Source organism: Cottoperca gobio, chromosome 16 (assembly GCF_900634415.1).
Source record: "Cottoperca gobio chromosome 16, fCotGob3.1, whole genome shotgun sequence".
Classification (NCBI taxonomy): domain Eukaryota; kingdom Metazoa; phylum Chordata; class Actinopteri; order Perciformes; family Bovichtidae; genus Cottoperca; species Cottoperca gobio.
This window is the reverse complement of record NC_041370.1, coordinates 24,612,936-24,640,297: the sequence shown is the minus strand read 5'-3', so window position 1 is coordinate 24,640,297 and position 27,362 is coordinate 24,612,936. Positions and strand designations below refer to the sequence as shown.

Below are 27,362 nucleotides of genomic sequence, written 5' to 3'. Positions count from 1 at the left end.
CTCAGCTTATTAAACTTCTTTCTGGCAGCATGCTTCCCACCAGGTAGGAAAATCATAAAGGAAATTTCATCCATCAGATCCTCCCAGATGAAACTAGTATATGTCACAGCCACTTCTTGACAATTTAATAATAAGCGAAGAAGAGGCGTCCCCAACTGAGCTGTGGCCTCAGCGGCCTCAACCTACTAGCTGGACCATACCATTGTACGTTTTCAACCAGGGGGATGAGAAACAAAAAAGTTCTCAGTGGTGCAGTAGAAATAAGTTGGTTTACAAGTTCTCAAGACTCATATTAAGTGTGTCTCTGAGGGAGATAATGGGCAAGAGAGAAGGAAAAGGCAAGAAAAAGGTGTGTGTGTGTATGTGTGTGTGAACACTTGCAATAAAATGATGCAGACAGGATAACAACCGTGCTCAATAGGGAGTTCAACTCCTGCAGCAGATGGGAGCTAAACGCTAAAGTCTGACTTCACAACTCTCATCCTCCCAATAGGCTTCTGAGGCTGTAGAGTGGAAGCAGAATGAGTGGAGGGTGGTGGATGGGGGAAGGAAGGAAGGGGGGAGTCAGGGGAGGGTAACACTGGGGAAGATAAGGACTTCAGAGACTTTAGATAGCAGGTGTTCATACCAACGGTTCACAAAAATATTTACCAAAGGAGGTCCTATTCATCAAAAACCCACATTACCCCTGATCTTGCATCCCTCCATTGGCTTCCTGTACAAATTAGAATTAACGACAAGATCCTGTTCATCATATATAAAGCACTGCATGACCTTGGCCCTCGTTACATTTCTACTCTGCTTGTTCCTCATTCTACTTCCATCCGAGCACTCTGATCCTCAGATCTCTGTCTTTTATCCATCCCCTGCTCCAACTGCAAAACACAAGGTGCAATCATCTCCCCCCACCTATCCGAGCTGCTGAACCTCTGGACTGTATTAAGTGGCTTAACCTTTCTTTAGAGACAAGCCTTTTTATAGATCTCAGTCCCTCTTTTGAGTTGTGTTTTGTTTTAGTTTGTTCTGTCTGTCATTGTGCTGTGTTTTGTAATTAAATGTATTTCTAATGTATTCATTTATATTTTTCTTGTGTGTGTGAAGCACTTTGTAACTCAAACAGTGATACATGAAGCTTTCCTGACTTACTATTACTGTGTCCCTCTTTAAGTTCTTCCAATCTGTCCATTTCACAGTGGACAGTCTCAGAGAAGTCATAAAGACGTGTGAAGGAACTGCATCAAGCAAATTCAACTGAACCACTCGGTACAGGACGTTCGGTGAGAACATCCTTTACTTTAATGTATAAAGTAAAAAATGAGAAGCTTCTATCCAACTGTATCCAAAGGTTTGTTCCAAGTCAGGGGGAGTCCCAATGAACTCAGTGGAATTTGCATGTTTACAAAAACAAAAACTAGAACAAATGCCAAACACAGAGGTCAAAGGAGTTCATTTGTGGGATAGTTTGAAAAGTAAATAAAAATGTGTAATACACTTAAAATATTTCAAACAATATTTAAAAAAGATGACACCTTCAGCCGACACCATTTCCCTTAGGAATACATTTGCTTTTGTTTGTCACTATTTTAAAAGTAATTTATTTAATATTTCTGACATGTATTTGAGTTGTATAAATGAAAAATGACTAAAAACTAAACTAAACCTTTTCGGTTCGCCCTGTGACCCAAACAAAACTGCTGCTGCTTATTTTCTCTGTTTAGAATTTGTGCGTTGTAATCGGACCAAACAGCTGATCTGTTACGTAATATTCACACAACGTTATTCATACAACAAACGTGCTTCCATTGCCTGATCGTCACATAAGCAAAACACCTTGAGCGAATGTAAAGCAACCAAACTTTTTTCCCCTTACATATTAACTTTTGCAGATAAGGTCAAGCCTCCTTCTACAACAATTAACCATCAATAAAATGTTACGATTATGACAATAACTTCCCACAGTTTGTTATTTCAGCTGACACAAATCCACACACATTTAGTAAAAACATTAAGCTTTCTAAATCATTTTTGGCATAGACATTGTGACATTAAAGGTAGTGGATATTCATCTAAGTGTACTCCTCTTGACATAACATTCTGTTTGTAAGGTTCCCAACATGCAGAAGAGCCCTCACCTGATGGCCATCTTTCACCTGCTCCAGGACTTTGTTGTAACAAATCTCCTCCATGTCATGAAGCTGCTGGATCTACACAGGACACAACATCACAATAAACTATTTAACTTAACTTGCACAATGTTTGATCTCTAATGTAACTAATGCAGGCATGCAGTTGTAAACTACTACTGCATACTGCAGCCTTCCTTTAATACTCTGAAACTTTACTTATACTCGGGACAACTAATAATCACAATGCTGACACTTTGATAGAGCAATGGTGGTTTTTACTTGTAACATAGGGAATACAAATCATGATGACAACTGTTAGTACAAGCTAACAATAATGATTGGTTATTGTACTGAGGTTATAAATAACTTTTGTTTGCGGCAGTGCAGATGTAGCAGCGAGGCTCTTCTATTGATATTTTAAAACCAAAACGTTGTCTTATAAAATATAGTGCTTCAGTTGTTGCACATATATTGTATGCATCATCACCTTAAATACATAATACATGTATGTATGTTAAGTTACAGGGTCCTACAGTTTGCAAATACATTCACATCATATTTGTTTGTTTACCTTGTTAGTGATTTGACCGCCAACAAAGGTCTGTCCAAGGGGCACCGGTCTGAAGCGACTGTCAAAGAAAAAGAGGCCAATATAGGGTTGACATGTAGGAAGGAGGCCACATCCAGATAGTTGGGCAGGGTGGCTGACAGTCCCAGGATCCTGATCATACTCTGGGTGGATTCCACCTAATCATCAGACAACAACAGTGTCACAATTACACCAAACTCTTTCCTGTGCATTCATCCACGCAGAATTACTTGCAATATTGGGAACATATCTACCATTGAGAAACAAAGTCATTGAATGATAATTATCCTGATGTATGCATGTGCACTTGGGTTGTGCCAGTTGATAATCAATTGACTATCCATAATTGAAGAGAGAATTGCCATAGTGAGATGTTTTTTATTTTTATAAATGTAGGCCGTTTTATCTATTCTGCACCCATACGTTGGTACCTTCACACCATAAGACATGGGGGTTCCCAAACGCCAGCTACCACTCAGCTCTGTCTGCTGATAATCAGCTGTAAACTCATATGGGAAATATATAGCTCCTATAGCAGGAGAGGCCGTCTCCACGCCGCTACAATCCGCCCTCCCCCACCCGCACAACAGCAATCGACTTACAGCATTCAACCGTCATCCCCTCCAAATGATCACCAATCTGACTTGGGCATAAACACAATCCCTCTGCCAACTGGATACTGGACCAACTGTCCACAGTATGTCTTGAATATCATCAATACCATCATCAAGCTGGCAGACGACACAACGGTGGTTGGCCTCATCGCCAACAACAATGAGTCGGCCTACAGGGAGGAAGTTCGGCACCAACCTGGTTTTCAACACCAAGAAGAACAAAGAGCTCATCAAGAACTTCAGGAAGACAAAAGGTGGCTCACACACCATATTAACAGGACGAACGATGCAAAGTCCACATCTCTGAGGACTTCTCTTGGACCCTCAAAGCTTCAAACCTGATCAAGAAGGCTGACCAACGTCTCTTCTTCTTGAGGAGACTAAAGACGATTCATCTGTCTCCACATTATGGCAACCGCTCTGTCCATAGTAGGGTTGTCCCGAGAACGGACCAAGTATGGAGTCTGTACAGATACTTTGAGAGGCATCAGGCCCTGGTCAATATTTGAGTCACAGAGCGACAGCCCAAAGACTAAGAACGTTACTAAAATACAGAAAACATAAGGACATTTTACTTATGTGACAAAGTAAATGATCTTGCTCCTGTACTGTATGTCTTTATTTTGTCTTTGAAACCTGATGAAAATTCAATATGTCGTGTACCAAACGTGGGTGAGAGTAGAAAAAGCTAGAGGGCGGGAGGGGGGGGGTCCCTATCTGTGAGCCTCCTGCTGGATGTGACAGGGAAGATTGGTAAGGCCTTTAATGTGATGCAGTACCTGTCAAACCAGCCCATCAAGATAAGACCGAAGCAATCCCTGCCAGAGGACCGGGCCTGCACTACGCGCATTCACACCACCACTGCTGAACCTCCATACTGCAGATGTGCATCATGTTCACCTACAGAGAGTCAAACAGTCTGCAGGGCTTTTCTTTTACTTTACGCAACTATGAGTTTCATTGCTTCTCTGTACACGAGATAAAGAATCCATGTTTTAGTTAAGTTTGTGGCATCATAAAATGATATAGCAACATAGGATGGTTGTGATTAACAGCTGAATTTACAATTGCCCCCAGGAGAATGGGTAATGAGCTGATTAAAATTTAATTAACAGGTCACAATATTAAAATTAGACACCGTGGTGACCTGTGAAGTCTCTGTGGCTTTGCACCGAGATCACAAAGCTACAGAGAAATGCTAACATCAAACAAAGGAAAAGTAGTACCAGGAATGGTAAGAGGATTTACATGCACACCTGAAATGCTGGACCTTTGAGCCCTTTATAGAAGGTTATATACCAACACACTCACAGCTGATTCCTGCCTCAAATCTAGTAAACTAAAGAACAAAATAAATAACCAATGTCCCCGTTTGGACATATGACATCACTAATGTGCCTGAAGATTCCTCTTAAAACAGTACAATCATTGAGATGTTGGCTGCTGTCTCTACTACTTGCATGTCTGCATCTAGATTCAATGCAGAGCCATAACATATCAACACAAGACATCAATATACATTTTCTAATAGACTTGTGTAAATCATGCACAGCATATTATCAGGCATATCGTACTATATGTTCTTAGATTTAGATCTTACTGATGTGTTCATGTATTTTCTGTCCACCTCTTTGAGAGTCTTTATGTTGTATGTTTGTGATTGATGTGCCGTGGCTGCTGTAAAAACACAATTTCCCATCGGTATTAAGTACTGTATCTCTTTATCTATTATATCAGGGAAATCTCATCACTGGCCTTGTACTGTTTTTGCTGAACTTGAAGGGACACTCGGGCAGTTTTACACATACAGGATACAGTTGTTAACTAGTCATGTGGAAACAGTTGCACAATGTATTCTGTGGCTCTTGAAGAGCTACATCAAGTCATGATGTCATCCGTTCCAAACGGATCCATGGGGACAACAAATGTATGACGGAAAGCCTGTGTTACGAAATAGGTTTTTGAAAGACTGTACCTAAGTACAAGTCTGAGGTACTTTGCGTGATAATTTCCTATTCATCCATCACATGCTATTTATATATCCAATATCACAAAATACTCATTTGTCCCAACCCCACAATTAAAGGGGGAATAGATGTTGTGTGTACAGAATAACAACATAGTAAAAATACAACATTGACTATCCATGTGACAGAAAAGATGATGTGATCATATATGAAAAAGATGGATCCAGGAGGATGTCAAACAGCTTCCCGGTGCCTCCAACAATAATAATGTGGGCATCGGCAGGACCCCGGCAACAGGCGCAGCCATGATCCATGATCCAGAAGCAACCATTAAACGTGGCGACCTGCCAGACGTCACTCCATATTTCTACTCCACAGTAAGCAATAAATCTTTTAATATTTACTCTACTGAATGTATTTCATTTTGCAGATAAAGAATAAAAACATATTGACTGAGTATACTAAAACATGATCCATTGTTACACACAAATATAAGACATTGTAAAAATAAAACAATAACCACAGGTAATGATAAAACACTGAATTCTGCCTACAAGGAGTACTTTTGATTTTAGTAATATACTACTGTTAAAACTAAGGGATGTGGATACTGCTGTGAACTTTGCTGAGGTTCAAAATGTTAGCAGTAAACCAAGACAACATTTGGGGATAATATCAGGTAGTGTATCCTAAAGCTGCATGGACAGCAGCAGAACACGCTGAATAAGCAACATACATGTTATCACTTTATTAAGTTATGGGCAAAGATGGTAACTAACATTGGCTTCTTTACACATCCAGGGTTTATCAGAGCCTTCTCACTGAGAAGAAAATATTACTAAAATGCTGCAATCAAGGACAATGAAAGCTGATTTTGCAGGCCGGAAAACCAAAACAAGCTAAAATCTCTGGATTTGTCTTATTATTTTTTAAGACCGCAATTTCATTTTCACATTTTTCACTTTCGTGAGCAGAAAAACTTTATAAGAATAAAGCATTCTCAAAAACATTTGACCCAGTGGTTTCAATCAGTCACAATCAAGATTAGCAGTAGATGTAGATTGAAATGAGATACTTTATTATTTTTAGTATGCACTATTATTTTAAACAATCCTGGAGGGACCCTCCTTTGGAAGAGACATGCAGAAATAAAGATAAATGACCTCGGATCACAAACCTGATAAGCTCTTGTGATGTGATGCCGTAGGCATGGTTGGCCCTCATCGAAGTAGAGGTAACGATATAACTGAGCCACGTCACTGCCTCTCCACGTTTGGTGAATCGGTCCCCAGAACATACTAAATCAGAAGAGAGAAGAGAGAAGCAGACTCTTTCACATAAAAGGACACGTAACATCGAGTCTATGTCGCCAATCCAGTGGACATTCAAGGAAACGGCAGTCTCTACACAACAGTTTAGACTTCATCAGAGTCTAACAGACATCAAGATGAAACACAAGGGAATTAGACTGTCCTTAGTAGAATAAAACAACGAAAAGAATCACCAGACATGAGGTGACGTGTATTGCCTAGGGGGGCCACTTTCTTTAACCTATAATTAGTTGTTGGGGAAAAAACACACCTTACAGTTCTCATAAACTCTAATAGACGAGACTGACCTCAGCGTGAGGGTGGGTCTGCCAGGCTGTCCAGGGAACTGACTTAGACCTATGGGGTTGTTCTGGCTGGGTGAGCAGGTGCAAGTAGTGGCTTAGTTTTTCCGTGGGTGGTGATGATGGTCCCTCCCCGTACTGTGAACTTGTGGACGACCTGCACGCCCGAAAAGTCTCATGGGGAGACGTCTAGGATGCCCAGATCCAGCTGGTACCCGGCTTGGACATGCGTAATTGTTAGTGTCCCTGTTATTGACAAGAGATGGACAATTCAGATCGCTTTTATTAGATCCCAACGACAGGGAATTACAGTAATGGCTTTAGAGAGGCTGGGAACATATGCAAGAACATGTAATTCAGTGATATCTCATACATGATGCGCCGAGCTAATCTGCATTATCATCTAGAGTTAATCATTTGTCTAGATAAAATGTCAGAAAATGAGTGAAAAATGTCCATCCCTGCAAAGTCTCAAGGTTTTAACTGTCTGTTTTGTCAGTATAAACCCAAAGATTTCCCTATCAATATGATATGAAGCAGAGAAAGAAGGACATCTCCAAGAGCTGAAAATGCAGCATGACATGATTTTGCAATGACAAGTTACTAATCGGTTCTATAAATTATTTGGAACAGTTTTTCTCTCAAGGATCAATTATCCAGATTAGTCAACTAATCGTTGAAGCGTCACAAAGTAACTACCGGTAGTTATAGTATTTTACTGCAGGATGCAACAACACAGGCGAGAGCTTAATATTCAATAGACTTAACATAATTAAGAGACATGCGGTGAGTGAATGAAGTGATGTATGATTGAAATCTTAAAGTGTCTATTCAAAGTTCAATTTGGAAATAATGTGTATTTGCACTAAAATAGTGTTTAAATATCAGAAGTTATGATGAAAACATGTCCATACCACAGACTTAATGCTTCTGTGACAGTATGCAATTATAAGGCTACCATCATGTTAGTGAAGGTACCCAGGTATCAGATGGTGATACCATACAGTTTAAGGCATATTCACCTACAGTTTTTTTTAAAGATTTGTACTATTCGTGTTTGCTTTTAGGCATTTCAAAATTCATTATCCTTATGAGAAATAGAATATCTGTCTGACTGGTGTATGCCAACAGCCTGATATATCTTCTTGCTGACACCTTTGGCACAGACTTTTAGAAAGCACATCAATGAGCCTCACTGTATTGCACTGGGTGACATTTCCTTCGATTAACACACACTGTAGTGTGATTGTATTACATTTTTTTTTGTCAATCCGTACAATCCGTCCTTTCTGCTAAAGATACTATTTCTTCCTGTTTTGAGATACACCTTGGAAGACTACAAGGCCCAGCTGTTTTTCAAAAATGACATCTTCTTTTAAGTAAATTAAAAAAAACTATACATGTATAACAGTTGTTTTTAAAGAATAAATTCGTGTCAGTAGGAATAACACATGATATTGGGGTTTAGAGTCTGAAATATCGGAAGGTGCCACTTAAGGTTTTTTATATTTTTTTCAGTGGTATATACCAAACAAATAAATGGAATGACAACAGAGGTTATTGAGGCCTTGGGTAACCAACTGAGACCCCAGGGTTGCTTACTTTCTTTGCGTTGCTCTACAGAACAAAGAAAGACAACAGAGACCAACAAAGAGAACTAAGATGCAAGAGGGAAAGCAAACACAAGATAAGGCAGAATAGTAGAACCATGATTGATAACTGGCAGGGCCGGCAGGTTCACGTCACCCAGGCCGTGTGGACATACGAAGCACCTTAGAAGGTGGGCCTTTGAGAAACATGCTCTGCCATCAGGCTCCGGTCAGACGCAGCATCCAGCATGATGGAGTCCCAAAGCCTTTGAGGAAAATCTCCTTCATCTGCTGTTTCTGAGCGCTGGATCTGAAAGAGGTGGAAGAAGATTCCAGTGTTAAACAAGCAGGAAATGAAAAGTAATTTGAAGGAACGTGTGGAAGGCAACTCGCACTGGATTTGTGTGTGTTTAAACGTCGACAAAAGTCCAGATCCAACATCCTGTTTGGACTGCACAGAACAGCAGTATAATGCTAATGTGTATTAGGAATGGCACAGGTGTTGACTAGCTGTAAATTCGTCACACACACACACACAACACACACACCACACAACACACACACCACACACACACACACACACACACACACACACACACACACACCACACAGATGGGTGAGATAGAGTTGTGCAGATGACTGACAGTAGGCGGTGACGCTGGCTGGGGGCTTGAGGGGAGTGCCTCATTACAACAGGACGTCATCTACTCTCTCTCTGGGCATCAAATAGGTGCAGCGCCTAGCTCTCCTTTGCCAGAAGTGAAAGCCCATTACTTGTCAGCAGCTGTCGGCCTACGCCACACAGACTGAGGGTTTGGGCTGCAAGTGATTGTCTGGTTTTGTTAATGCATACCTTTGGATAAAGGGGTGAGTGGACTGATACATATATCTACATGATATATGCAGTCATATACAGGCATTCTATACATATATTGTACACAGTATATACACACAAACATGCCATATACACAGATATGTCTATATATACACACCCGCATACATATATATATACAAGTACGGTACCAGTGTTCAAAGTTTGGCCAACACCTTCTCATTCTCAGTTGAATGAAAGGCTAAGAGGATTTATTGAGTTCACCCCTCTCGCTTTCCTCCACTCTGTCTCTGACTGTAGGCGGTGTTTTGGTAATAAAAAAAGACAAAAGATTTGCACCCCCCGCAGTACCCTCCGCGGACCCCCTGTTTGAAGAACCTATGTGCTCATCTGAAGTTGTGCCAGGTATGTAAAAACACTTTTTGGTGGTAGATGTGGTCAGAGGAACACGACGGAGGGATCTTTAAAAGTTTCAAAAATGTAGATGTTTTGTATTTCCTTCTTCACCCGAACTTTGTGTGGCACGTGACATTTCGTTATTCTGATACACCCTTCCACTTTCATGCTTGTGCGTGATTTATTCGAAATGCACAATCAATTAAATGACACAATGAATAAATTCCAATTGACATTGGACGTCGTAAAGTCCATATACGTGTAAGAACAGGGCAAAGACTAGGCCTGAATGGGAGTCCTCAGGGCAAGCTTGTGCGCGTTAGATCCACATGTAGCCGGGGAGGGTAGGTAATAACAATGCTATGGCGGAGGCTTTGCTTGAGTGTCAGAGGTGTTACAAGCCCTGGTTCCCAGCCTGATACATCTAAGGTGAGTAAGAGCTGATGGTCTGCTGTGACAGGGGCTGTATTTGAGATGGCAGTGACCTAAGCTCCGATAAGGTCCCCATTTAGGCCCCCTGCCACTTCATGCTGCTCCTGTGCAGAGCTCCTCTGTCTGCCAGGCAGCAGCTGCGACAGCTCCACTCACCGTCTGTCATTGTGTGACTATGTAAACTCAGCCAACACAGAGCTGAAATAAACTATTATACATGTTGTCAACTCTCAAGCAGCCACACTAAATAGACGAGGGTATAGCTAAACGGTTACCTTTTCTGACGATTTCGCCTGATCCACTCAAGATCCCTGATCCTGTAAAAGTAAGTGTACAGGGAAGGCAAAAGCACCAGTTTTTTTTAGTGGAAAAAACGTGGAAGCATCCGTATTATGATGCAGCAGACTCCAACTTCAAAGTGTAAAACTCAAAGCCCAAAATTGGAAAGTGATTCCCAGCTGTGGTGAAGAGCGGGCAGTGTAGGTTGTGCTGTCTCACCGCCTCCCCTACAAACACTGACTGTGAGGAGCACCAACACCAATCATTATGTTGTTGAGCATGAGGCTGGTGCGTTAACTGTTGATTTCATTTAGTGGGCCCTTGTAGTATAATTTTGGGTCTCAGAGGGCTGGCGTTAAATGTGTATAGAGTGGGAGGATGAGTTTCCACTTTACATCACTCTATTTCCACTTCTCTATCACTATCTGCCTCCTCAATCAATCTGTTTCATCTCCATCTAAGGTGGATATTTACTCAGCAGTGCGAAGTTTCATCAATCATTTGTGTTTTACAGTTTAGTTGGGTATCGTTTCTACGGGGTGCAGTAAGTTACCTTCGTGTATGTTTATCTAGTTTGCATTATGTGCGCGAAATTTTGACATCTCACAAGCAATGAACCACAAAATAAAGTATTCTCTGCGCTGCAATTATGTCATTCTAAATGTTGCTCTCTATAAGTGGGTCAGCCACTCCAGGTCTGGAGATGGTTGGTAGTTCTTCTTTGCTGCACTATTCTCTAATGCAGATAACAAACATATACCTACACAAAGTATTTAAGAACTATTCATCTATTTTTACCTGATTGTACTTATTATGCGCATTCTATTCCTGGTTTTAATGGTTCATTCGTTTTATTTTCCCATACTGTAAAGCACTTTTGTGATTATTTTAAGGAAGGTACTATACAAATATCACCGACACTGGACTGCGCTGGAGCATTAACATGTCGAGAAACAATCCAGTTAAGCAGGAGGGATGTTGAGACATGTTTTATTTCCTGCAATCTTTCTTTACTGCTGAATTTCCCCTGACTAAGTGGTCAGTTTGCAGGTATCCACAGGAGCTGAGTCATTATCTATAATATCCATGTCATCGTCCTCCATGTGCTTTAGACTATGTGACATAAACCATCACAACACATTTTTAGCTGTCCTGGTTTGCTTCCATGTTACCGGTGCGTTAATGTCGTATGGCAGATGCAGCCTTATGATTATATATTATGCTAGGGTTCTATGACTAATACAAGATATTGAAAACTATAGATTCAAAAATAAAGAACAAGAGGATGTGCTGTATACAAAAAAACTTATGGAGGACTGGCAACCTGTTTTTTAAGGCACACAAAATTCGTCTAACATGTCTCAAATGTGGAACGAGAGTGCTCGTGACTGTGAACCGAGGAACAACTAAGGCTATGAGACTGCAGATTGCTGAGTTACCAGTCAGCCTGGACTGATAGCGCCGGTTTTCGTCAACATGTCCCACTATTTCAGCAAAGCTTTGGTTTCTATTTAAGCGGCCATTTTTCCGATAGGTGTGTTTTGTCCACTCCACGTGTCCATTCTGATTTTGCGCAGTCGTTTTGAGGTTTGCAGCTCATTGTGTAGATCAGTGTAGTGGGGCGATTTGTGGTTTGGCACGGAGACAGTTGTCACGATGCTGCCACAATGAAAGGATGGCAGTGGAATAACCTTGTAAAAATAGATAAAGGTGAAAGCCCAGCAGACATTAATGAGCCTCCTCTGGTGTAGCTCTGGAGTCCTGGGGTTTTGTCCTCAGTGTGTCTGCATCAGTGTATCTGGGTCAACTAAATGAGTTTGAAAGCTGCAGACATCTAAAGAGCAAGATGGAGAGTTTACAGAGCAAAGGAGAAGGAGGGGTTTTCAGTAACATCTGTACTGTCTCTGTCTACACGTAACACTACATTATCACTCCATGTATTACTCCTTCTCAGTGAAATGTTCCCTACTTAACAGACCCTCTTTCATACACACATGCCATACAAGGCCAGCCACCATTAAAAGTGTAAGTGCTAAAGGTGTTACATGCAGCCCTCGTAACCGGTGATGGTCTGTTATATCTCTGGTGTAATGGATCATGGGGAAAAAAACCACAAGGGTCTCTTAACGTCCACACAAGAGTTCCTTTCCCTCGGAAGCAGTCACCTGGTTTCAATTCTCTGAAGAACTGGATATTAAAAAAACGAGGGAGGAGAAGGATAGGAAGGTGGAGGACTGGATTGTCAGAGTTGGAGTCAAAGAAGGTCAAACGGCTTCAAAAGGATACAATATCTCTGGGAGAGCTTCAGGCAGAGGTTCCCTCCACTAGGTTGGGTAATATATATGCTTTACACCCTCCGTGATCTTGCCCTACTTCTTTTCACCTTTACCTTATGGACGATTCATAAGCAAGTGTAATCTCTAATCACATGTGTATTCTGATTCATATCTATAGCTTCAGCTGTTTTAAATACAATTCTTTCATTCACATTAATAATGATTCCATGAATCCTAGTGTTGTCAATATGGATATGTTCTTCGCGTGCAGACCCCAAACACAACAAACATTGATCATACGACATTACTTGTAGTTTCCTTTTGACCAGTTCTGCTAAACAAATAACATCAATAAAGAATAATGTCAGCTTTATCCTTAAGTGTTCTTCCACACCACATTCAGCACAAACCTGGAGTCAATGGCCACCCGTGCAGCCCTGGCTATTGATGAGTTTTGGACAACAATGGAGCTCTGTGGCACAGCGATGCAATTTGGCTTTGCTATAAAGTTGTTAGTAGGATCATACGTATTATATCCGTTCTCCCTGTGTCCCTTGAATCTGTGCAGCCAATCTACTGTGGACGACCCGAATTAATGATAATACTGTCCATCCCTGTTTGGTGGGAAAAAGAAATCATATTGAAGGTATTCCCTCCTTTTTAAGGGATGAATCATACAAGCCGTCACAAAGACATCTATGATGGGCGAACTATTGCCAGTAGACATGAAACCACTTTGATCAGAGAGGGAAATCGCTTGCCAACTGATTTTCATTAAGTGTTAATGTCCACTAGTCACTACTTTCACTGTCTCCACAGTGCTGTGTCAGCGCAGGAGAAAGGCATCGTGCACACATTATCATTCTACTTGCTATAGGGGAGAAACCTCCGCATGTTTCTATTTCTTTGAAACAATCACAATCCGGCGATAGCACAGTACGCAGCGACAGGGCTGCAAAGCGGTAACACAAGAGAGTGGGGGACACGTGATCACACTGTGCATGCTTATACTAGAGTCCTACATCCAGCCAGTCCTGCGTTTCTTTGTCTTACGTGAGAGTAAACTGAATATCTGTGGGTGGAATTTTTTTGTGTAAGAAAACATTCAAGGGCAATGCATCACTTTGGGATTGGGAGGAAAACTGTGATTGATATCCCACATTCTCTGAAATTTTATTGAGGCAAACATGTCATTGAGAGATATATTTGACAGATTAATCAATATGAAAATAGTGGTTAGTTGACTTCTCAAAATTCAAGTGCACGACACGAGGCAAATAATGAACATGTAGTTGGGCACATGCACCACCACGACCTACTGGCTCCCCGTAGAGGAGCGTGTAATGTCCGACAGATTCTTCAAGTGGTCACCGCAATTACTGTGTCATGGGCCTTACTTCCATCACTGGAATTTAAACTTTAGTTATGTTTGTAAAAACAACATCTGGGTGGCAATTGTTTTGTTACATTGCTAATGCTAAGTTAGTTGGGCACCGCACTGCAGCGAGTTCTTGTTTTAATGAGCAGGCCCTCACGCTATGAAGATAATGTTATACAAGATTAGAATTGTCCATAATAAGTTAACTTTCGTGTGACTGTTCTTTATAACTAACAGTGGCAGTTCTGTCCCACACTAAGTCATTTAGACTTGAATAAGGCCACATGGGCTGCGTGGAACCGCGACCTGAGCAACATCTAATAAATGACCAGCATACTCTCAAGCAGTAATTGCTGATGCTCTTTTATCATGAAATAGCCAATTACACCAAGATTAGGAGCACGTCCAAAGCATCGTGTTTTAACTGTTTCCCCCCTCACCAAGTTTTCTTTTTATATTCAACCATTTGCAATATGCCAATATTCCATGTACAATCTGATCAATACGCAGATTAGGACTTATGGAGGGTGTTTCTGAATGTTTTCAGTCCGCCAGCACTTATAATCATTGGCTCAACCAAAAACTGTATTAACAAGAAATTGATTAGAGGGTGTGCATTAAGATATCTAAGCTTATGACCGCATCTACAACCCCCTGGGACAAGCCAATAAATAACATTAGGAGCAGAGAGAAATATAGGATAATCACTTCTGACTTTCAAAAGCTGGATAAATAAAATGCAAATTATATGCGCCCTTAGAGTGGGTCATTCAATGCATATGCCATATTGGATATTAAAAGACATCCTAATATTAATGTGGGGCACATTTTCCAGAGTGCAAATAAGCAGTGCATTATCTCTGTGTGGGCTAGAGAGGAATCAACCTGATGCCTGTCCTATTCACCACGCAGGCCAGACGAAAAACATCAAAGACGGGACCTAAATGGAGTGATATTCTCATTATGTTTGGACACCAGGGAGAAGGGCTGGGAGTGATTAAACTGGTACCAGTGTAGTGCATTGATTACAACAAGTTCATTCATGGTACATATTACTGTACGGAAGCAGTGCAGCAATTGTTGCTTAAGTTACTGTTTAAAAGACAACCAGGCCACAACGCACCATTTTAGTCCCCAACATAATTCTTGTCTCTATTTCAGTTTTTGATAAGCATAAGGAGTGAGTCATGATTTGTATCCATATGCCCATTAAATAGAGGAGAGATTACAGCGCATCCCATTTGTTCTGCCCCGGGGAATGAAAGGAGAAAGGGTAACTAGACATGTATACTCTGCGCTTCTGTTGCAGGAGATTTAAATACGGGGTGTTGGCCTGAATGACCAGCTCAGAGAGAATCATAGCTCCACCCTTGTACTCTCAGAAAAAACAGCACAGAGACCATTAATACACACTACAGACGGCGCACCACACAGTGTCGCTCCACTGCCCCGCAGCATACTGGTAAGAGCCACGCTCCGAGCGAGTGAGCAGGTTAGGATGCATGTGTAGCTGTGAATCAGGAAACTTCAGTGGTTCTCTTTTTGTTGTCATATCTGCTCTCTTTGCGTTGCGCGAGTTGCAGTTACGACACAGACGCCGTAGTAGCTCTAGTGGCAAATGTGCCGCCGTTACAGGATGGGAGCATGGTTTTCACCCAGACACTATACGTGACAATACGGGTTTACCTTCCTCGTGTTGTAAGTGTGGCAAAGTTCTACTATTGGGAGGTGACGGTGAGACGGCCACACATGCCAAAAGCGCGCAGTGAATTGACCTGACATCCTAGACACAATGTTGAGGCTGGAAGCGTTGTGACTAGTTCATTACTTTGGGGGTTTGCCGACGAACCACTGTAGCTGGCAAGCTAGCAAATGTAAACACATCAGCTGGAAAGGGGCACGACAGCCGCCACGCCAAACAGCTAAGCTGGTCTCTAACCGGGTTTTATTCAAGAGAAGCAGTTAGTGTCTCCTCTGGCTACACGCATGCCTGTTTGTGGAGCAGTCTATACCAACAGGGGGACACTTATGTAAAAGTGGATGGTGGAACAAAGTAACAGACATATGACCAGCATTCAGGTTAGCACTGTCAAGGGCGGTTTCAATAACAAAGTTCACCTTACAGTTCTGGCTCTGTTACCGTACAATGGCAAAAGCTTTCACTTGCCGAGTGCATTCCATGAAATACAACAGTATCTGCAAAAAAATGGTCAATGTGGTAGTGGTGACCAAGCCTTTGTGGTTCCAGCTGATGGCTATGTGTATTGCTGTGTTTGCCCCATCACTTAAACCTTTTGGAATATGCTAAAATGCATATGCCTGCAAGCCCAAATCTGATACTACTACCAGATGTGTTGTGTTAAGGAATATTAACCTATTAATGTCTCTAATTTTATAGATGAGGGCATTGAGATTTTCTGCTTTGAGAGGGAGTACACAGTAGATCGTGGGAAGTCTTCTACCTGGTTCTACAGCTGGGGCCTAGCTGGACCGCTTGGGTTGAAAGAAGCAGCGTTTTCTCCAGGTCTTTGCAATCTCGATCAGTCCCCCGATGGCCGTACTCACTGTTGGCATACGACGTGGGACAAACACCATCCCTAAGGCCACACAAAGATTAAGGGGAAGGGAGAAAAAGTCAACAGATTCCAATTTCTGGCTAAAATGTAACACAGTTGTAGACGTCCCCAACCTCCGCGTTGGAAAACTAGCAGATGGGTTCTCGCTCTCCCTTGTTAAGGCCGAGCCCCCTAAATCGCAAGCACTACAGATGGGGGACAATATAAAAGTAAACACGCAACATAAACGTGTCTAGTAAGAGTTGTTCCACACACGGCCTGCTCCTTGTCAAATGTCTGAGAGTGTGGAACTCGAACGGACAACTGGAACACATTCATTTCAAAAGATATTTCCTCATTGTGGTTTAGACATAGGTAATTTATATACACATCAAAAGCATTGAGTGACCTGTATGGAAACATCAGCTTAGTACGGCTCTTTGATTGGTGATGTCGTCTGTATAAAGTATGTTCCCTTGATGCTGCACCCTTTTTTATCCCTGAGTGGTTGATTGCCTTTAAGGGTAGTCACATGTTTTTAAGTCCTATCTTAAAAACAATAAGTACATTGCCTATATAAACATTACAAACGGCTTTGTTTTGGTGCTGTAACACATTCCTCTCGTAAAAATATCTGTTGTGCCAACGATCCCTCCAATGGAAGTGATGGGGACACACACAATCCTCTTACTGTGCAAAAATATTTTGAGAATTCCCCGAACTGACATGAAGCTCATAGTCTGAGTTAACAATGAATTGACTCATTTAATGATCTCGAGCATACGTGTAGCTTCTTGGCTGGAGCTGCAGCAAAAGCGGGGGGTGGACTCAGAACTATAAAGTTCTGTAACCTGACTTACTGAGAGAGCTAAATCAATTGAGTCAGTGAGCAGTTTGAGTTTCCCCATGGACTTAGCTTTTCAAAACAAACAGTCCTCCATACGTACTTGCGGGAGCTTTTACAGTGAGTGTGGTAGTCCTCAATTATCGACCAACTAGCTACTACACTGAGGACACAGAAGAAAACGAACAGATTAATATTTAATATCCAGTAATTCACATTATAGAACCACACTGACATCTGTTTAACAATTCTAGCAGTTAGCACATTGCCAAACAGCAGTCAGCCACAACACCAGCGTACTAGAACATAAGATCATATTCATATAATAATAATAATATATATATATATATAACTATATAACTTATATTATATATGATTGCAATTTGAATACGAACCTATGGTACACTGGAAATAAAAATACAATGCCTACTTTGGTGTGACAATACCTGTAAAAAATAATTAAAAGACCCCTTGTGGATAGAGTTTTTTATGTCTTTAAAAAAAAATTTAGTATGGACATCTATATTAGACCAAACATATTGCATGACTTGCACACACACCAGCAACGCTGGTGTACGACTTTAGCAAACCACCGTGGGTCTACAAGAGACCACTGCGCACATGTTATTTATGAAGGTGTTTTATCAGCACACTGAGCTGTGTGAGAAACATGTGGCAGTACCGCCTGCTCTCAATTATTTAACTTTTTCTTCTGCAGCATGCTTCCCACCAGGTAGGAAAATCATAAAGAGAAATTTTCATCCATCAGATCCTCCCAGAGTGCACTAGTATATGTGCACAGGCACTTCTTGACAATTTAAATAATAAGCGACAGAAGAGCGTCCCACTAGAGCGGGTGCCTCAGCTGCTGCAAACCTGACTAGTGGCCCATACCATTGTACGTTTTCAACAGGGTGATGAGAAAAAAAAAAGTTCTCAGTGGGTAGCAGTAGAGATAGTTGGTTTACAGTTCTCAAGACTCATATTAAGCGTGTCTCTGAGGGAGATGATGGGCCAAGAGAGAAGGAAAAGGGCCAAGAAAAGGTGTGTGGTGGTATGTGATGTGTGAAACACTGCAATAAAATGTCAACAGGATAACACCCGGCTCAATAGGAGTTTCAACTCCTGTCAGCAGATGGGAGTAAACGCTAAAGTTACTGCACTTCACAACTCTCCTCCTCCCAATAGGCTATCTGAGGTGTAAGATGGAAGCAGAATGTAGTGAGGGTGGGGATGGGGGAAGGAAGGAGAGGAGGAGTCAGCGGGTAGGGACATCGGGGAAGATAAGGACTCCAGAGACTTTAGATAGCAGGTGTTCATACCAAACGGATCACAAAACTTTTAACCAAGAGGGTCCTATTCATCAAAACCCACATTACCCCGGATCTTGCACCCTCAATTGTTCCTGTACAAAATTAGAATTAACGACAAGATCCTGTTCATCATATATAAAGCCTGCATGACCTTGGCCTCGTTACATTTCACTCTGCTTTCCTCATTCTACTTCCACCTAGCACTCTGAATCCTCAACTCTCGTCTTTTATCCATCCCCTGCTCCAACTTGCGAAACAACAAGGTGCAATCATCTCCCCTCCCCACCTATCCAGCTGCTGACTCTGACTGTATTAAGTGGCTTAACCTTCTTAAGACAAAGCTTTTTATAGATTAGTCCCTCTTTTGAGTTGTGTTTTGGTTGTAGTTTGTTCTGTCTGTCATTGATGCTGTGTTTGTAATTAAATGTATTCTAATGTATCATTTATAATTTTTCTGGTGTGTGTGTGCAAAGCGCTTTTGTTAAAAACCTCAAACAGTGATACCTGAAGCTTTCTGACTTACTGTACTGTGGTCCCTGCTATTAATGTTGCTTTCACAATCCTGTCCATTTCACATGACAGCGGCGAGAAGTCATAAAGCGTGTGAAGGAACTGCATCAAGCAAATGTCAGACAAGAACATCGGTACAGGACGTGCGGTAGAGAACATCCTGTACTTTAATGTATAAAGTAAAAATGAGAAGCTTCTAATCCAAGCTGTATCCAAAGGTTTGATTTCCAAGCGGGGAGTCCCAATGAACTCAGTGGAATTGCATTTCAAAAACAAAACTAGAACAAATGCCAAAACCACAGAGGTCAAGGAGATCATTTGTGGATAGTTTGATGAAAAGTAAATAAAAATGTGTAATACACGTTAAAATGTTTCAAACAATATTTAAAAAAAGATGACCTTCAGCCGACACCTTTCCCTTAGGAATACATTTGCTTTTTGTTTGTCACTATTTTAAAGTAATTTATTTAATATTTTGACATGGTATTTGAGTTGTATAATGAAAAATGAAAAAAAATAAACTAAACCTTTTGGTTCGCCCTTGACCCAAACAAAACTGACTGCTGTATTTTCTCTGTTTAGAATTTGTGCGTATGTAATCGGCACCAAACGCTATCTGTTACTAATAGCACAACAACGTTTCTCTACAACAAACGTGACTTCCATGCTGATGTCACATAAGCAAAACACCGTTGAGCGAAGTAAAGCAACCAACTTTTTCCCCTTTACATATTAAACTTGTGCAGATAAGGTCAGCCTCCCTTCTACAACAATTAAACCATCAAATAAAATGTTACGATTATGACATAACTTCCCAAGTTTGGGTGTTATTTAGCTGACACAAGTCCCACAAACGCACCACAATTGCTAAAAACAAGTGTCAAGCGTTCTAAACATTTGCATAGACATGTGGTGACATTAAGGTGTGGATATTCATCTAAGTGTCCTCTTGACATAACCATTCTGTTTGTAAGGGTGTCCAACATGCAGAAGACCCTCACCTGATGGCCATCTTCACCTGCTCCAGGACTTTGTTGAACAAATCTCCTCCGATGTCATGAAAGCTGTGAGGATCTACACACGGACACACATCACAATAAACTATTACTTAACTTGCCACAATGTTTGATCTCTAATGGAACTAAGGCAGGCATCCAGTGATAACTACTACTGCATACTGCAAGCCTTCCTTTTAATTACTCTGAAACTTTAGCTTATACTCGGCGACAAAACTAATAATCACAATGCTGACACTTTGATAGAGCAATGGTTGGTTTTAATTGAACCATAGGGAATACAAATCATATGAGCCAACTGTTATAGTAACACAGCTAACAATAATGATTGGTTATTGTACTGAGGGTTATAAATAACGTTTGTTTTGCGGCAGTGCAGATGTACAGCGAGGCTCTTCTATTGATAGTTTTAAAACCCAAAACGTGTGTCCTATAAATATAGGCTTCATTTGTTGCACATATATTTATCAGCATCATCACCTTAATACATACTCATTGTATGTATGTTAACGTTATACAGGGTCCTAGCGTTTGCAAATTCATTACCAACATATGTTGTTTTTATTACCACTTGTTAGTGGGAATTTTTGACGCCAACAAGGTCCTGTCCAACGGGGCAACCGGGTCGAAGCGTACTGACAAAAAAAAGAGGCCAATATATGGGTTGAACTGGAGGAGGAGCCACCATCCCAGATAGTTGGGCAGGGTGGCTGACAGCATCCCAGGATCCTGATCATATCTGGGTGGGGATTCCACCTAACATCAGACAAAACAACAGTGTCCAATTTACACCAAACTCTTCCTGTGCATTCATCCGCGCGAGAATACTTGCAATTATTGGACACTATCTACCATGAGAAACAAGTCAGTTGGAATGATAATTATCCGATGTATGCTGTGACTTGGTGTTGTGCCAGTGATATCAATTGAACATATCCATAATTGAAGAGAGATTGCCAATGTGAGATGTTTGTTATTTTATAGAATGTATGCTTTTTTATCATTCTGCCACCCATACGTGGTACCTTCACACATAAGACAGGGGGTTTCCCAAACGCCAGCTACCCACTCAGCTCTGTCTGCTGATAATCAGGCTGTAAATCTATGGGAAATATAATAGCTTCCTATAGCCAGGGTGAGGCCGTCTCCACGCCGCTACAATCCGCCACTCCCCCCACCCGCACAACAGCAATCGACTTACAGCATCACAACCGTCATCCCCTCCAATGAATCACCAATACTGACTTGGCATAAACCACACTCCCTCTGCCAACTGGATACTTGACCAAACTGTCCACGTATGTCTTGATTATCAATCAATCCATCATAGCGGGCAGAGACACACAACGGTGGTTGGCCTCCATCGCCAACAACAAGTGAGTCGCCTACAGGGAGGAAGTTCGGCACCACATGGTTGTTCACCAACAAGAGAACAAGAAGCTCATTCAAGAAATTCCAGGAAGACAAAAGGGGCGTCACAACACCATTAACAGACGAACGAGCAAAAGTCGCCACATCTCTGAGGACCTTCTCTTGGACCCTCCAAAGCTTCACAACCTGATCAGAAGCTGACCAAACGTCTCTTCTTCTTGAAGGAGATTTGCTGAAGAACTGTATGGGCTCACATGAAAACACTACCAGTTGTCTTATAGTGTTATTACTCAGAGCCACTCTTCGATGTCAATAAAGAATTGAAAATACATAATGTAAGTCTCAGTTTCCTTAGAAAATCTATTTCTGTAGGCGTCCTGGCAAAGACAGCAGCAATAGTGTTTCAAATGAGATAAACACACAAACACACACGCAAGCACACACACACGCACAATTAATTTAAAAGATAATTTTTAAGCCAAAATGACTGGTTCCAGCTTCTCAATATATTTTGTGTGTTTGTTTTGTAAAAAAAAGAATTACTCCATTCAACAAGAAATTGCCATATACATTGTTAATGGAAATAATCATTAAATGCAGCACTAAGCACAATGTTGTGTTTAACATGTATCTCAGTCCAAATAAAACTGCAATAAATACAAGCACCTCATTGAGTTTGTCTCGTACCTGGACCTGCAGCCTGTAACCTGGATCTAATTAATTCATTGTACGGCAAGACGTTAAACTGAATTATCTGATATATTGATTTTCTTGCAGTGTGTGTGTATGTGTTGCTCCTTTTCCCTCACCTGTGCCACATAGGACAGGTCTGAGATGAGGGAGAAGCTGTCCACCTCTCCCCGGCTGATGTACGTCTGAAGCAGAACGTTGATCTTGCCATAGCCATTCTCCACCCCGCCTGCAGCGGGCAGCTCACAGTAGTTAGACAGCAACTGGTCCAGCTCCTCCATCTCCTCATCACGAACCTGCCAACACACATCACCAACATAATGCACTAGCCTTTTTCATATTACGAATGTGGATAAGTACATTTCAACTACATGCACTGGGCATAAATACTCAGTTAGCTTGTTATATGTGACTTAACTACATGTTAATAATTACAACTTTTATTTTTGGAACACAAGTCGCACTATAGATAAAGAGATATGTTGGTGAGAATCTCAGTGCTTGACTGAAGCTCACATGATGGCCTCTCACCTTCAGCTGATCAAACTCTTCGGCCCTGGACACAATACTGAGGATGTCAGCTTCTGTTCGCTGAGAGTTGAAAAGTTCATTGAAAGTCTTCACAGAAGGAGGGAAAAGGGATACACGGGGTTAATGGTCTTTCAATCAGGACAAGTTATTATGTCTGACAGCAGTCATACAAACTAAATATGGTGTAATTGAAAATTATTAATCAGATACAAGTGTAAAATATATCTGTTTGCTGACGCATTGGACAATATTGTTCTTTCATTGAAGGATACAGGAACCTCAAAAATGCGAAGTTGATTGTAATTCTGACACAAAAATTAGTGAACTGGGAAAACTTAAAAAAAAACTTAGTTAGTTAGTTCTTAAGTTATAAACAACAACAAATTGCTCCCTTTTGTGTCTTTATTTCTTGGGCTGGACCCTGGACCAGTTTGGGCAGAATTTAATCACACCATGAAAAATGTCTGGACATCTCTTCTGATTCTTGTTAAGAAAATGGTGTTGTATCTGATGTAGTAGTGAGTTTACCTCTATGGTGTTGTTTCTAATGTAGTAGTGAGTTTACCTCTATGGTGTTGTTTCTGATGTAGTAGTGAGTCTACCTCTATGGTCTTGTATCTGATGTAGTAGTGAGTTTACCTCTATGGTGTTGTTTCTAATGTAGTAGTGAGTTTACCTCTATGGTGTTGTTTCTGATGTAGTAGTGAGTTTACCTCTATGGTGTTGTTTCTAATGTAGTAGTGAGTTTACCTCTATGGTGTTGTTTCTGATGTAGTAGTGAGTTTACCTCTATGGTGTGGTTTCTGATGTAGTAGTGAGTTTACCTCTATGGTGTTGTATCTGATGTAATAGTAAGTCTACCTCTATGGTGTTGTATCTGATGTAGTAGTGAGTCTACCTCTATGGTGTTGTATCTGATGTAGTAGTGAGTTTACCTCTACGGTGTTGTATCTGATGTAGTAGTGAGTCTACCACTATGGTGTTGTATCTGATGTAATAGTAAGTCTACCTCTACGGTGTTGTTTCTGATGTAGTAGTGAGTTTACCTCTAGGGTGTTGTTTCTAATGTAGTAGTGAGTTTACCTCTATGGTGTTGTTTCTGATGTAGTAGTGAGTCTACCTCTATGGTCTTGTATCTGATGTAGTAGTGAGTTTACCTCTATGGTGTTGTTTCTAATGTAGTAGTGAGTTTACCTCTATGGTGTTGTATCTGATGTAGTAGTGAGTTTACCTCTATGGTGTTGTATCTGATATAGAAGTGGCTGGCAGTCCTGCCCATGTCAGTGGAGGCATAGTAGCCGGTGCGCTCCTCGAAGCGGATCATCTTGGCCTTATCCAACTTTCTGCCTGATTCCACCACAAGCTCCTTCCTGTACAGCGCCAAGGAGGGATCCATCTGAAAAAAATGTAAACGCTTAATTTTTAGTTAAAGTTATGTTTAGTTTGTTTTATCTCTGGAGCTGCTGCCCCCGCAACCCGACCCCGGATAAGCGGTAGACGATGGATGGATGGATCTCTGGATTTGTCTTATTATTTTTAAGACTGCACTTCATTTTCACTTTTCACTTTCGTAGCAGAAAAAACTTTATAAGAATAAGAATTCTCAAAACATTTGACACAAGTGGTTCAATCAGTCACAATCAAGATTAGAATGATGCTAGATTGAAATGAGATACTTTATTATTTTTATTGTCACTATATTTTAAACAATCCTGAGGAGACCTCTCCTTTGTAAAGACATGCAGAATAAAATAATGACACTCTGGATCACAAACCTGATAAGCCTTGTGATTGATGCCGTATGCCAGTGGGTTGGCCCTCATGCGAACGTAGAGGTAAGTATAACTGAGCCACTTCACTGCCTCCTCCACGTTGGTGACGGTCCCCAGAGCAATCTAAATCAGAAGAGAGAAGAGAGAAAGACTCTTCACATAAAGACACTAACATCAGTCTATGTCGCCATCCAGTGGACATTCAAGGAAACGGCAGTCTCTACACACAGTTTAGACTTCCTCAGCTCTAACAGACATCAAACTGAACACAAAAGGAATTTCTGTCCATTAGTACTGGATAAAACAACAAAAAATCATCCAGACATGAGGTGACTTTTGTATTGCCCTAGGGGGGCCACTTTCTTTTAACCTTAATTAGTTTGGGGAAAAACAAACACCTTACAGTTCTCATAAACTCTAAATAGACTGAGACTGACCTCAGCGTTGAGGTGGTCTGCCAGGCTGTCCAGGAACTGACTCTCGATGGGGTTCTGCTGGGTGAGCAGGGTCAAGTAGTGGCTTAGTTTTTCGTGGGTGGTGATGATGGTGCCCTCCCCGTACTTGTCGAACTGTGGACGACCTGCACGCCCGAAAATCTGCATGACGTCTAGGATGCCCAGATCCACTAGGGTACCGCGCTTGGCATCGTAGATTTGAGTTCCCTGTTATTGACACAAGAGATGGAAATCAGAAATCCTTTATTAGTCCCACGACAGGGACATTTACAGAATGGCTTTAGAGGACTGGGAACATATGCAAGAACATGTATTTCAGTGAATATCTCATTACATATGCGCTGCTCATAATCTGCATTATTATCTAGATTAATCAATTTGTCTATAAAATGTCAGAAAAAGTGAAAAATGTCCATCCCTGCAAAGTCCAAAGTCTTTAAATGTCTGGTTTTTGTCAGTGAAAAACCCAAAGATATTCCCTATAATATGATATGAAACAGAGAAAGGAAGGACATCTCCAAGAGGCTGAAAACAGCATGACATGATTTTGCATGACAAGTTACTAATCGGTTCTATAAATATTTGACAGTTTTTCTCTCAATCAATTAATCCATTAGTCAACTAATCGTTGAAGCTTCACAAATAACTACCGGTAGTTAATAGTATTTTACCTGCAGTGCAACAACACATGGAGAGCTTAATATTCAATACTTAACATAATTAAGAGACAATGCTGAGTGTAAATGAATATGTATTTAAAAATCTTAAAGTGTCTCTTCAAAGTTCAATTTGGAATAATGTGTATTTGCACTAGAAATAGCTGTTTAAATATCAGAAGCTATGATGAAACATGCCAACACAAATTAATGCTCCTGTGACAGTATGCAAGTTAAAGGCTCCCATCATGGTTAGTGAAGGTACAGGTATCAGATGTGATACCAATACAGTTTAAGCATATTCAACTACAGTTTTTTTTAACAGATTTGTACTATTCGGTTTTTGCTTTAGCATTTCAATATTCATATAATCCTTTGAGAAATAGAATATATTCTACTTGTGTGTATCCAAAGCCTGATATATCTTCTTCTCCACCTTTGTCAAAAGACTTTTAAGAACACATCAATGAGCCTCACTGTTGCACTGGGTGACATGTTCCTTCATTAACACACACTGTAGTTGATTGTATTACATTTTTTTTATCAATCCTACAATCCGTCCTTCTGCTAAAGATACTATTTCTTCCTGTTTGAGAAACACTTGTTAAAGACTACAAAGGCCAGCTGTTTTCAAAAATGACAGTCTTCTTTTAAGAAATAAAACTATACAGTATAAAGTTGTTTTTAAAGATTAATATCTTCAGTAGAAACACATGATATTGGGGTTTAGAGTCTGAAAGATCGAAGGTGCCACTTTAAGGTTTTATATTTTTCAGTGGTATATATTACCAAACAAATAAATGAAATGACAACAGAGTTATTGAAGCCTTTGGGGTACCAGAAGCTGAGACCCCAGGGTGCTTACTTTGCCTGCTTACAGAAAACAAAGAAAGACAAGCAGAGACCAACAAAGAGAACTAAGATGCAAGAGGGAAAGCAAAACAAAGAAAGGCAAATAGTAGAACCTTGATGATAACTGCATGGGCCGGCAGGTTCACTCCCCAGGCCAGTGTGGCAGTACAGACCAGCACCTTAAGGTGGCCTTTGGAGAACATGCTCTGCATCAGGCTCCGGTCAGACCGCAGCATGCCAGCATGATGGATCCCAAAGCCTTCTGGGAAAATCTCCTTCATCTGCTTGTTTCTGGAGCGCTGGATCTGAAAGAGGTGGAAGAAGATGTCAGTTTAACAAGAGGAAAGAAAAGTATTTGAAGGAAAGTGAGGGAAAGCAACTCGCACTGGGATTGTGTGTGTTTAAAGTAGACAATAAGTCCAGATCCAACATCCTGTTGGACTGCACAGAAACAGCAGGTATAATGCTTAATTGTATTAGAATGCACAGGTGTTGACTAGCTGTAAATTCTCACACACACACACACACACACACACACACACACACACACACACACACACACACACACACACACACACACACACACACACACACACACACAGAGTGTGAGATAGAGATGTGTGCAGATGACTGACAGTAGGGCTGTGACCTGGCTGGGCTTGAGGGGAGTCCTCATCACAGGACTTCATCTCTCTCTCTCTGGGCAT

General features: G+C 41.0%; 1 protein-coding gene across 1 annotated transcript in view; it reads right to left on the bottom strand.

The window, feature by feature from the left end:
• Nucleotides 1-27,362, bottom strand: part of ascc3 (activating signal cointegrator 1 complex subunit 3) — a 180,652-nt gene that overhangs the window by 58,530 nt on the left and 94,760 nt on the right. The window contains exons 15-20 of the mRNA XM_029451214.1: nt 26,769-26,960; nt 25,130-25,354; nt 24,696-24,815; nt 24,152-24,316; nt 22,921-23,007; nt 22,509-22,685 (exon numbers count right to left, since the gene is read on the bottom strand). Of these exons, the coding sequence (XP_029307074.1) occupies nt 22,509-22,685; nt 22,921-23,007; nt 24,152-24,316; nt 24,696-24,815; nt 25,130-25,354; nt 26,769-26,960 (966 nt within the window). The remainder of the gene's footprint in view (nt 1-22,508; nt 22,686-22,920; nt 23,008-24,151; nt 24,317-24,695; nt 24,816-25,129; nt 25,355-26,768; nt 26,961-27,362) is intronic.